The 12,049-nt window shown below is 38.9% G+C and overlaps 1 protein-coding gene across 1 annotated transcript; it reads right to left on the bottom strand.

The window, feature by feature from the left end:
• Window positions 1-4,620: 4,620 nt before the first annotated feature.
• Window positions 4,621-10,704, bottom strand: LOC309552868 (vomeronasal type-2 receptor 26-like; the record flags this gene model as incomplete). Its single annotated transcript, XM_082253779.1, has 3 exons — window positions 4,621-5,519; window positions 5,614-5,737; window positions 10,489-10,704. 3 exons carry the CDS (start codon window positions 10,702-10,704, stop codon window positions 4,621-4,623), a joined length of 1,239 nt encoding a protein of 412 aa, XP_082109905.1.
• Between the last annotated feature and the right edge of the window lie 1,345 nt (window positions 10,705-12,049).

The raw sequence follows: 12,049 nt of genomic DNA, 5'->3' as shown, positions 1-12,049 counted from the left end.
TGTGCATAATGTTCAGAATGATAGGCAGAGGCGCATGAAGGAGTTCAACATATGGCTTAGTAAATGGTGTCAAGAGCAAGGATTTGGCTTTGTTTCTCATGATAGCTCTACTTGGAATAGAAAGGAACTGTACAAAAAAGATGGTTTGCATCTTTCTCTCAAAGGAACAAATGTACTTAGTGAACAACTCCAAGAATTTGCGAAAGAGTATTTAAACTAGGAAGGGGGGGGGGGGCAAAAGAGTGAAAATACAAGAGTATTTTAAGAGAGTCCAATTGCCCCCCGAAACAATGCCAGAACAGGTCAGAAGCACAGAGGTTAAGAAATGATAAGCTCAGAGTCCTGTCTACAAATGCTCGCAGTTTAGGTAAAAAAATCAATGAACTTGGGTCAATAATGGCATCTGAGAATGTAGATTTAGTGGCTGTTACGGAGACATGGTTTAATGAAAGAAATGACTGGGACATAACCATACCAGAATACTCTTTATACAGAAGAGACAGAGAAGGCAAGAAAGGAGGAGCAGTGGCCCTGTATGTGAAAGATAGCATTAAATCTAACCTAATACAAGTTGGTGAGGCCAACATAGAGTCAGTTTGGGTTACGTTGCAGTTTGCTAATCATGCAGTAACTCGTATAGGTGTGATATATAGACCACCTGGTCAAGTTAAAGAACTAGATGATCTACTAGTTGAAGAAATAGCTAAAATGACAATGAAAGGAGAAGTTATCATTATGGGAGATTTCAATCTTCCAGATATAAACTGGAAAACCAAAATAGCAAGTTCTACCAGAAGTACAGATATTCTAAATTCCCTACTGGGGTTGTCTCTGCAACAAGTGGTTGAGGAGCCAACCCGGAGGGAGGCCATTTTGGATTTGGTATTCATAAATGGGGATTCGGTATATGATGTCATTGTAGGCAAAACCTTGGGATCTAGTGATCACCAGTCAGTGTGGTTTAATCTAAGAACTGTGAAAGAGTCACACCACACAAAAACAAAAGTTTTAGATTTTATAAAAACAGACTTTTCAAAAATGAAATTAGTCATAAATGAGTCCTTATCAGACTGGAACGGATTACATGGAGTCCAGGAGAAATGGGACTACTTAAAAGGTGCATTATTGAAGACAACAGAAAATTGCATTAGACTTGTCAGTAAAAGCAAAAAAAGGAAGAGACCACTGTGGTACTCAGCAGAAGTGGCTCAAATCATTAAAAATAAAAAGCTAGCATTTTGTAATTATAAAAAAACCCAGAGCAATGAAGACAAGGAAATCTACAAGATTAGGCAGAAAGAGGCCAAGCAAGTTATAAGAACTTCTAAAGCGCAAGCAGAAGAAAAACTAGCTCAGTCTATGAAAAAGGGGGATAAGACATTCTTCAGATATATAAATGAAAAAAGGAAATTAAAACAAGGAATAACTAAATTAAAAACAAAGGACGGAAGGTATGTATAAGAGAATAAAGGGCTAGCCGACTGCCTTAATGAATACTTCTGTTCAGTTTTTACAGAAGAAAAAGAAGGAAAAGGACCTCCACTTGAAAGGATGACTAATGAATCGTTTGATGCATGTGTCTTTACAGAGGAAGACGTTCTAAGATTGCTGTCTAAAGTGAAGACAAATAAGTCACAGGGTCCTGATGATATACACCCAAAATTATTAAAAGAGCTTAGTGGTGAGCTGGCAAAACCATTAACAGATTTATTTAACCAATCATTAATAACAGGAGTCGTCCCGGAAGATTGGAAATTGGCAAATGTCGTGCCCATTCACAAGAAAGGTAGTAGGGAGGAATCGAGCAACTATAGACCAGTGAGTCTGACATCAATAGTAGGCAAATTAATGGAAACCCTATTAAAGGATAGAATTGTGGAACATCTTAAATCTCATGGATTGCAAGATGAAAAACAACATGGGTTTACTTCAGGGAGATCATGTCAAACAAATCTTATAGATTTTTTTGACTGGGTGACTAAAATAATAGACGGTGGAGGTGCAGTAGACATTGCATATCTAGATTTTAGTAAGGCTTTTGACACTGTCCCACATAGAAGACTTATCAATAAACTACAGTGATTGAGCATGGACTCCCATATTGTTGAGTGGATTAGGCAGAGGCTGAGTGGCAGACAACAGAGGGTTGTGGTCAATGGAGAACATTCAGAACAAGGTCATGTTACCAGTGGGGTACCTCAGGGATCTGTACTGGGACCAATTTTGTTTAATATCTTCATAAGTGATATTGCAAAATGCCTCGATGGTAAGGTTTGTCTTTTTGCTGATGACACAAAGATATGTAACAGGGTTGATGTTCCTGGAGGGAAACGCCAAATGGTAAAGGATTTAGGAAAACTAGAAGAATGGTCAGAACTCTGGCAACTGAAATTTAATGTGGATAAGTGCAAGATAATGCACCTGGGGCGTAAAAACCCAAGGGCAGATTATAGAATATTTGACACAGTCCTGACCTCAGTATCTGAGGAAAGGGATTTAGGAGTAATTATTTCAGAAGACTTAAAGGTGGGAGGACAATGTAACAGAGCAGCACGAAATGCCAGCAGAATGCTTGGATGTATAGGGAGAGGTATAAGCAGTAGAAAGAGAGAAGTGCTTATGCCGCTGTACAGAACACTGGTGAGACCTCACCTTGAGTATTGTGCGCAGTACTGGAGGCCATATCTCCAGAAGGATATAGATACTCTAGAGAGAGTTCAGAGAAGAGCTACTAAACTAGTACATGGATTGCAGGAAAAAACTTACCAGGAAAGGTTAAAGGACCTTAACATGTATAGCTTGGAAGAAAGAAGAAACAGAGGGGATATGATAGAAACTTTTAAATACATAAAGGGAATCAACTCGGTAAAGGAGGAGAGCATATTTAAAAGAAGAAAAACTACCACAAGAGGACACAGTTTTAAACTAGAGGGGCAAAGGTTTAAAAGTAATATGAGGAAGTATTACTTTACTGAGAGAGTAGTGGATGCATGGAATAACCTTCCTGCAGAAGTGGTAGCTGCAAATACAGTGAAGGAGTTTAAGCATGCATGGGATAGGCATAAGGCTATCCTTCATATAAGATAGGGCCAGGGACTGTTCATAGGATTCAGATATATTGGGCAGACTAGATGGGCCAAATGGTTCTTATCTGCCGACACATTCTATGTTTCTATTTTTCTATGCCTCTCTCCTGTCACAACATCCCATCATACTGCCCCCTCCTATCACACTTCCCCCATCATACTGCCTCTGTCTCACTGCCCCCCTACTGTCACAATACTCCCATCATACTACTTATCCGTCACACTACTACCCTGTCATACTGCCCCCCCCATCATACTATCTTCTTCTTGTTACACTAACCCCCTCCTTTCACAGTGCCCCCCCCCCACCGACCCCTTTTTTTCCTGAATGGACACAGTGAGTGGTCGGTACCGCACTCACTGTGTCCATTCACAGCTCTGTACAGATCTATTCCTGTCCATTTATTCTGTGCAGCTGAGGCTGCCGAGGTTGGAGATTAACGGCCCGGACTTGGAGGAAAGGGCCCCTGCCATGGTAGAGGGCTCTTCATGGTTTCTTGCACCAGGTCCCTGAAAGTTCTAGTTACGCCTCTGCTTCAAACTATCTTATTGCCATATTGACTAAAGAATGAACTGGTCCATGTGCTAGAGCTAGTATAGGCAAACATATAGACTCATACTGAAGCACCCAAAGTAACATTCTCTGGGTGACCTCTGCTCCAGCTGCCAAAATACATACCTATGCACTCAGGACCTTCTATTATCCTAGCACTTCCTGTCTCACCCTACTGGGATGCTTGGACTTGGGTTGCAAGAGAGGTCTTATCCCTCATCATCTTGAACCCCTCATACAAAATTGGTGACACCACTGTAGTACCAAATGAGTCAGTCTTCTCATCAGCCTCAGAAACAATCAAAAGTTTAATAACGTTTTTTGCTTTACCACATACAATTGTTTAATGTTTTCTGTATACTTTCTGTGTGTTTTCTGCACAACTTTAATGCAGATACATATATATATTTTTTTTAAATGAAAGGGAGCAAAGGTCCACTAATATTAATCCCTCATCACCATCTCCCATGCCCACTTTGACGACTTCTCCAGAGCCTCTCCTATCGTCTGGAACTCCCTACCTCAATCTGTTCGACTATCTCCTATTCTGTCCACTTTTAAGTGCTTACTGAAAACCCTGTTCTTTAGAGCAGCCTGTCTTGCCTCTACCTAATAACTGTACTTTTATTTTTTCCATAAGTTCATCCCCCACAGTTTTTACCTGTTGTGTCACTTGACCCTCCCTCTTAGATTGTAAGCTCTAATGAACAAGGCCCTCTTATTCCTCCGGTATTGAGTTGTCTGCCCTTATGTTGTAAAGTGCTGTGCAAACTGTTGGCACTATGTAAATATATTTAAACAACTTTAAAAATAATACACTATGAGACAGAATGAAATAAAGGCTTGGATGATAACATTACTGCATATGTAAATGAACTTAATGATAATCCAGCAACTTTTTGTTTCAAATCGTTTTTTTTTATTTTAAATAAACCGTTAATACTATTTTTTATTTATTTTTTTATTCACGTCTGTTAGTATCTATTTCTTTCCAAGGAGATGCTTTTTTGAGTTGGCACTAGGACGGAATAAAATGATGTAACATTTAGGAACAAACATACAGCCAAGCATGGCCCATGCAGAGGACAGGATGGCAAAGATCTCCATAGCCACTGTGTACTTTCCGCTGGTGGAGAGATGAGCTGGGATAAAGGAAAACCAAACACTGAGGAAAGCCATCATGCTGAAGTTGATGAATTTAGCTTCGTTGAATGTGTTGGGAAGTTGTCTAGCCATGAACGCAACAAAACAACTGATCAGAGCCAAGAGAGTTAGATAGCCCAAAGTAAGCCAAAAGGCTGTTGTTGAACCCTCATTGCATTGAAAAACTAGAACCCCAGTTTTGACCTTAGGGTTGTATTCAGGAAAAGGAGGAGAGCTATATAACCAAAAAAAACAGATCATACATTGAACGCATGTGCTTAGACCGATGAGTAGGTAGGATACATGGGGATTAGCCCATCTTTTCAGATCACTGTTTGGCTTAGTAGCTTTAAAAGCAATCATTACCATGATCGTTTTAGCTAATATGCACGAGACACATAAGGCAAACACTATCCCGAAAATAACCTGACGTAAAAGGCACTTTTGACATTGAGGATAACCGATAAACAACAAAGAGCACAAAAAGCAAAGGGAAAGGCAGACCAGAAGAAGGCAGCTTATGGGGTAATTGTTGGCACGGACAATTGGAGTAGCTTTATAATGAATCAGAAGACCTAAAATGGCGATTGGAACTAAGGAAGAAGAAATGCTTGTCGATGCCAAGGTGACACCTAAAGTCTCATCATACGCAAGATATTCAACAGGTTTTGGTAGACACTTGTCTTTTTCTTCACTTGGCCAATTATTCCAGGAGCAGCTAAAGCAAACTGTAGAGTCTAAAACAAAACAAGAAAAAACAAGATGGGAGCTTGTTACACGGTAACCTGCTCTAAGGAATGCAAGATGTCATTGTATTTGCTGTTAACTTACCAGTTTCATTTGAAATTTCTCCCTGAGAACAAGGTACACATTCATTGCAGCAGTTTGGTTCACCTCTGACAGAAGCTTTTCTGTGGCCTGGTAAGCAACTTACACTGCAGATGGAGATCGGAACCTAGGGCAGGCCAAAATAAAAGAGGAAAGGTTAATTGTAAAAAAAAATAATAATATAAAAGATCTTTAAATAAAATGACCATATAAAATAGTAGTTGCTGTCATTATATAAATTAAATTAAGTGGATATTTTTGTTAATGACGGCATGAAGCTTATTATGACCTTCCTCCATTTCTGTTTCATCTGGGCATTTAATAATTTATTAAGTTGTACTTTTGGGATGTTCAAAGAAAATTGGTTGTATGTAGTATTGGGCCAAAGAATTAAAAAAATATATATTTGCATTGCTGACGTAACTCTACTCTACTCTACTCTACTCTACTCTACTCTACTCTACTCTACTCTACTCTACTCTACTCTACTCTACTCTACTCTACTCTACTCTACTCTACTCCACTCTATTCCACTCCACTCCTTTATTCCACTCCACTCTACTCTACTCTACTCTATTCCACCCTACTCTACTCTACTCTACTCTACTCTACTCTACTCTACTCTACTCTACTCTACTCTACTCTACTGAACTCTATTCCACTCCACTCCTTTATTCCACTCCACTCTACTCTACTCTTCTCTACTCTACTCTACTCTACTCTACTCTACTCTACTCTACTCTACTCTACTCTACTCCACTCCACTCTACTCTACTGTACTCTATTCCACTCCACTCTACTCTACTCTACTCTACTCTACTCTAGTCTACTCTAGTCTACTCCACTCTACTCTACTCTATTCCACTCCACTCCTTTATTCCACTCCACTTCTTTATTCTACTCCAATCCACTCCTCTCCTCTTCTTTTCCCTCCACTCCTTTCCTCCATTTTTTTACCTTGATAAGGCTGTGTCATTTAATTAAATAGCGACTCAATTAACAGTAACAACAAGCAGTTCAATTACGTGCAAATGGCTTAGCTATGGCAGCACAAGCAAATCAAATAACATATATTATAATAAGCTAATAATAAACATTGTAACATAATAACATTACAAAAAATACTGCGTTTCCCCCAAAATGAGCCAGGTTCTTATATTAGGTTTGGCTATAAAAAACAAACTAGAGATTAATTTCAGGTTTTGTCTTATCTATGTCCCCTGTCTTCTCTCCCCCTGTCAGCTCAGGATTTATCATCATTATGACATCTTTAATCCCCAAAATAAGCCTTAGTTAAAGCAATTGTAAAAATATGTAATCCCTTTGGAAAAAAGATTACATAATGTCCAAAGTGTCTCCTTTTGTAACTTTATAAAAAGAGTATATAATGTCCAGTGAGTCTTCTTTTGTAAATTTATTGTTGACCAGGTTTCCTTTAATAATTAAAAAAAAAAAAAAGATCAGGAGATATCCATTACCATTTACCACCAAATGAAAGCCCAGATTCTCTTGAAAAAAAAAAAACAAGGTATAATCCACCTGGATGCACAAAGTAGTTATGATGATATGTACGGATTTACTAACAGATGTCAAAGTTTCAAAATTGTGCTTGGGCATTTAAAGTTGTTTTACCCTTAGGAGTGAAGGGGTTTGAAAAAAAACTTTATTTGTGCACATTTTTATGATATTTACATTCTCCAATTTAATATTACTAGAATTAAAATATCTAGAATCCCCTTTTCTTTGTTGTAATGCATTTTAAATGTTAATGTGTGTACTGTGTTAGGGGAGCCCATTTAAAATGAATGGGCTGCCAATATACCAATATACCCAAATGTGTGTAAAATCACACATGACCCATTTTTTGTAATACAGTTGTATTGTATGTTGCTGTACAAGGGACATTTCCATGTAGCGGTAAAGTTTGCTTTCCTTTTAGGTTTGATCAAGGTCAGTGCCAGGGTTAGTGTTTGGGCCAAGGTCAGGTCAATGGTCATGGTCAGTATTTTTTTTTTGGCCAGAATTTTTTATTATTTTTTTTTTAAATTAGTATCAGTGTCAGTTAGTGTCCGTGTGTTTCAGGTATTATTAAAAAAAAAAAGCAAAATGCGCACTATTGTTTTTGGGCTGTACTACAGGTACAATCATCTAATATACACATATGAGGTATCGCTGTGATCGTCAGGAGCAGAATAATTTAATTTGGGCTGTTCTTTGGTGTAAGGTTATGGTAGTACCAAGAAATATACAATAAATAAACTATTTAACGGTTTTACACTATGGAGCTTTTATTTTTCTACATGGCTGTCTTTTGGCGAGCACTGGCATCTTGAGTGTGGGACGAGTATTGTATCTGCAGTAGAATACATTTCCTCCCTCCTTGTGGCGGTTCCATCTTGAGGCTCCCCATATCTCCTCCATTCATTTTTGGATATTCTACAGGGTCACAGGATCATCTGTGCATTATCCTCCTCCTTCTGACTATTTGATTCTTTACCTTTGTCATCTGGTAAGCAGTATTACTTACGGTGATGGATTGGTACACAGGGGGTGGAGGGCATCACATCACGCGTGTTTGTCTTGTTCCAATTTAATTCATCAGCAGATTGGTATTCACCATTCACATTTTTGGGGTCATTTTTAGACACTTTTATTTGGTGTTTGATTTTTTATTTCAACTGTTTCAACTATTGTTGAAATAGTAATTAATTAGAGATTTTTATTTTTGCGCAGCACTATTTATTTTATTATTTTTTTACTTCAACTATTTTTTTATTTTTTACTAATTGAGTTTATTGGTATATTGGTATTCACCATATTTTTTGACACTTTATTCTGTGTTGATCTTTTATCCATTCATTTGCACATTTAGTTATTGATCATTATTTAGCGCAACTCTTACTGTTAATTATAAATAATTTGTGTTATCTCACTTGAAGTTGCAGCTGTTTCTAGCCACTAGCGCGGTTATATAATTTTACCAAGAAATATACAGCTTAATTTAAAAAAAAAAAAGGTATTTTTATTGTTTTCCTTTGATAATAATAAATAAAAAATAAAAAAATCTAGAGATATCCACTACCATTTACCACCAAATGAAAGCCCAGTTTCTCCTGAAAAAAAAAAACAAGGTATAATCTATCTGCATGCACAGAGTAGTTGTGATGATGTCTACGGTTTTACTAACACAGGTCAAAGTTGCTAAATTGTACTTAGGCGTTTATTTATGTTTTACCCTTAGGCGCGAAGGGGTTAAAAAAAAAAAAAGCATTATTTGTGCACATTTTTATGATATTTGCATTCTCTAATTTTTAAGTGCAATATCTGGAAGCCCCTTTACTTCTTTGTGCCGTTTGAATGCACTTTAACCACTTTTCCACCGGAGGATTTTGCTGTCTTACGTCCAGGCCACTTTTTGCGATTCGGCACTGTGCGAATTTAACTGACAATTGCGCGGCCGTGCGATGCCGTACCCAAACGAAATTTACGTTCTTGTTTTCCCACAAATAGAGCTTTCTTTTGGTGGTATTTGATCACCTGTGCAATTTTTACTTTTTGCGCTATAAACAAAAAAAGAGCGTAAATTTTGAAAAAATAACAATATTTTTCAAATTTTTTATATGAAATTCCCCCCCAAAAAATGTAAAAATCTAATTTTTTTTACATTTTTGGCCAATTTGTTTTCTGCTACCTATGTTTGGTAAAAAAAATCACAATAAGCGTATTTTGATTGGTTTGCGCAAAAGTTATTGCGTTTACTAACTAAGGGAAAGATTTCTGTCATTTTTGGTGTTTTTTTTTTTTTAACGAGTAATGGCGGCGATCTGCGATTTTTTTTTTGTGGGACTGCGACATTGCGGCGGACAGATCGGATCCTTGACTGACATTTTTGACACTTTTGGGGGTACCAGTGACATTTCTACAGTAATCAGTGCTATATATATGCACTGTTACTGTAAAAATGACACTGGCAGGGAAGGGGTTAATTTTATTGGAGAGGGAGGGGTTAATGTATGCCTGGTGCTTACTAACATGTGTGGGGGGAGGTGACTGAGTGACACAGGGACAGATCGCAGGTTCAGCTATGCTGAACCCTGCAATCTGTCACTGTTTGTCACTTAGGAGATTCGCCCGCTTTGTTTACACAAGCGGGCAGATCTCCAAACTCGATTCCCCGACGATCGGGGAAGAGCAGCGGCGATCGCCGCCGCTCCTCTCCTGGCCCGACTCCCGCTGTAACTGAAAACAGCGGGAGCGAGCCTCCGGCGGCGCGCGAGCGCCACCCACAAGGGGAGGAGTCCAGCGACGTAGGTCTAAGTCGCTGGACGGAATCGAGCCACTTTGCCGCAGAACAGTCACAGTGACTGGTCGGCAAGTGGTTAAATGTTAACATATACTGTGTTAGGGGAGCTTATTCAAAATGAATGGGCTACCAAAATACCCAAATGCCTGTAAAATCGTACATGGCCCATTTTTGTAATACAGTTGTACTTTGCTGCACCAACGACATTTCCATGTTGCGGTAAAGTCTGCTTTACTGTGAATTACCACAGCGCACAGTAGCGCAAGGTGCAATAATACACTTATAATACGGGGAGGGGCTAGTCATTTTGAATAGGACCCCAATGCGCCTTCATTGTAGCATACCACAACATAACTATACTTTAAAAAAAGGTTCATGTTTGATTTTAGGAATGTTAGGATGCATTGGCAGCCCATTGGGTTAACTTAATGCAACACACATTAACACATGTAACATCATGTGTTAACTCCCTGCTAAGAAGTCGATAGGCCCTTAAGACTGCAAAAAATGTGTAAGATTCTAAAGCCTTATGTCTAAGATTCCAAAACCCAATATCTATCAGTAGAGCGTCTTACCTGTTGGTTATCAGAAGCCCATTGTATGAGACTCATGTTAATATTAAGAGCTTTCGAGTATGCTGTGGTACTATTGTATGTTCCCACCTTGACCTGTCTTATTTTACCATTTGGATCTTTTTGCCAGTTTACAATATCGTAGACAGGAGGAGGATCTCCATGTTTATCGAAGAAAAAATCCCTTCCACTCTTCAGCTTCAATCGAACATTCTTCATGTAGTAGAGCACCTGTACGAGAAAATCGTTTTTTTATTTCCTAAAATTGGCCTTTTATTTATCATGGGACTTTAAAGCATACTAAATAAGTTGTTAAGAGGAAATCAAAAGTGGAGATTATTAATTTTTTTTGTTACAATCATCTTCATATCTATTAGTAGCTATAAAAGACAAAGGCTTCGTTCACATTGGGCCATTTGGAATCGCGGGCAGAAATGAGATTCTGATGCATTTGTCGTGCCAAATTTTGCATTTAAAAATCGTCACCATAGGCTCCTGCTTTTGCCAATCAAATCCTGTGCGGAGGGAGCGGGGGGTAGGGTCCAACCTTACTGTGTTTGCCAATAGATGCACACACCCTGGCTCAGGAGTGAGCCTGCAAATGCACCTCCACAGGAAGTGGGTATCTATGGGGGTGCACCAAGAAGAGGAGGAGCAGAGAGCACCAGTGAGGACAACAGAATAGGATTGGGGGTGCCCTGTGCAACACCATTGTACAGAGTAGATAAGTATTTCATGTTTAATATTGAAAAATAAATGGAAGCCTTTTACAATCACTTTTAAAAAAAAAATGAACAATTACATCCCCTGGGATATAACGCCCCTGCAGGGACCAGCCCCTGGGGTTTACCTTCCCCTGCAAGGACCAGCAACTGTCACTTGGGATGACTAAGCAACAAGATTGGATGTGTTGATAACGTTTTCATTCGGTGGGTCAGCAGGCATCATTTATCATGATTGGCTTGGATCTGCATTGCTGGACAACATAACTGATGATGGGTATACGCGGGGCACTGAACTTTTATTTATTTACAATAAAGAACATGTGAAAAGGTGTATATATATTTACTTTTTACTTTTTGTATTATGAACCCCTAGTCATTCACATTGGGGGGGCATCTGGGAAAGAAGCCCTTGTACTCATCAACATGGGGACAAGATGCATGGCATGGTGTTCCCCCTAAAATCTATATCAGACCCCAAGGATTTTGTATGGAATCTGAGGGGACTCCACATCTTTTTTCAGTTTTTTTTAATGTTGAGGGACAAGAGCCTATTCTCTACATTTGGTCCTTCAAAAAGGATATGAGTAGTTATTGGTGGGACTATAGAGTAAACTAAAAGGCTATTTGATAATAAGGGGCCCCTTATATACACCCCCTCCCAGAGGAATGAGTATGCGGTATACTAGTACCCCTTAATATTTCATGCTCCCAACTTTGTGGGAACAGTTTGGGTATGGCCCCTTCCTGTTCACACATGACTGCACACCAGTGCACAAAGCAAGGTCCCTAAAGACATGAATGAACGAGTTTGGGGTGGAGGAACTTGACGGGCCTGCACA

Source organism: Pelophylax lessonae (assembly GCF_965119305.1).
Source record: "Pelophylax lessonae genome assembly, chromosome: 4".
NCBI classification, from domain to species: domain Eukaryota; kingdom Metazoa; phylum Chordata; class Amphibia; order Anura; family Ranidae; genus Pelophylax; species Pelophylax lessonae.
This window is presented reverse-complemented; position numbering and strand designations above follow the sequence as displayed.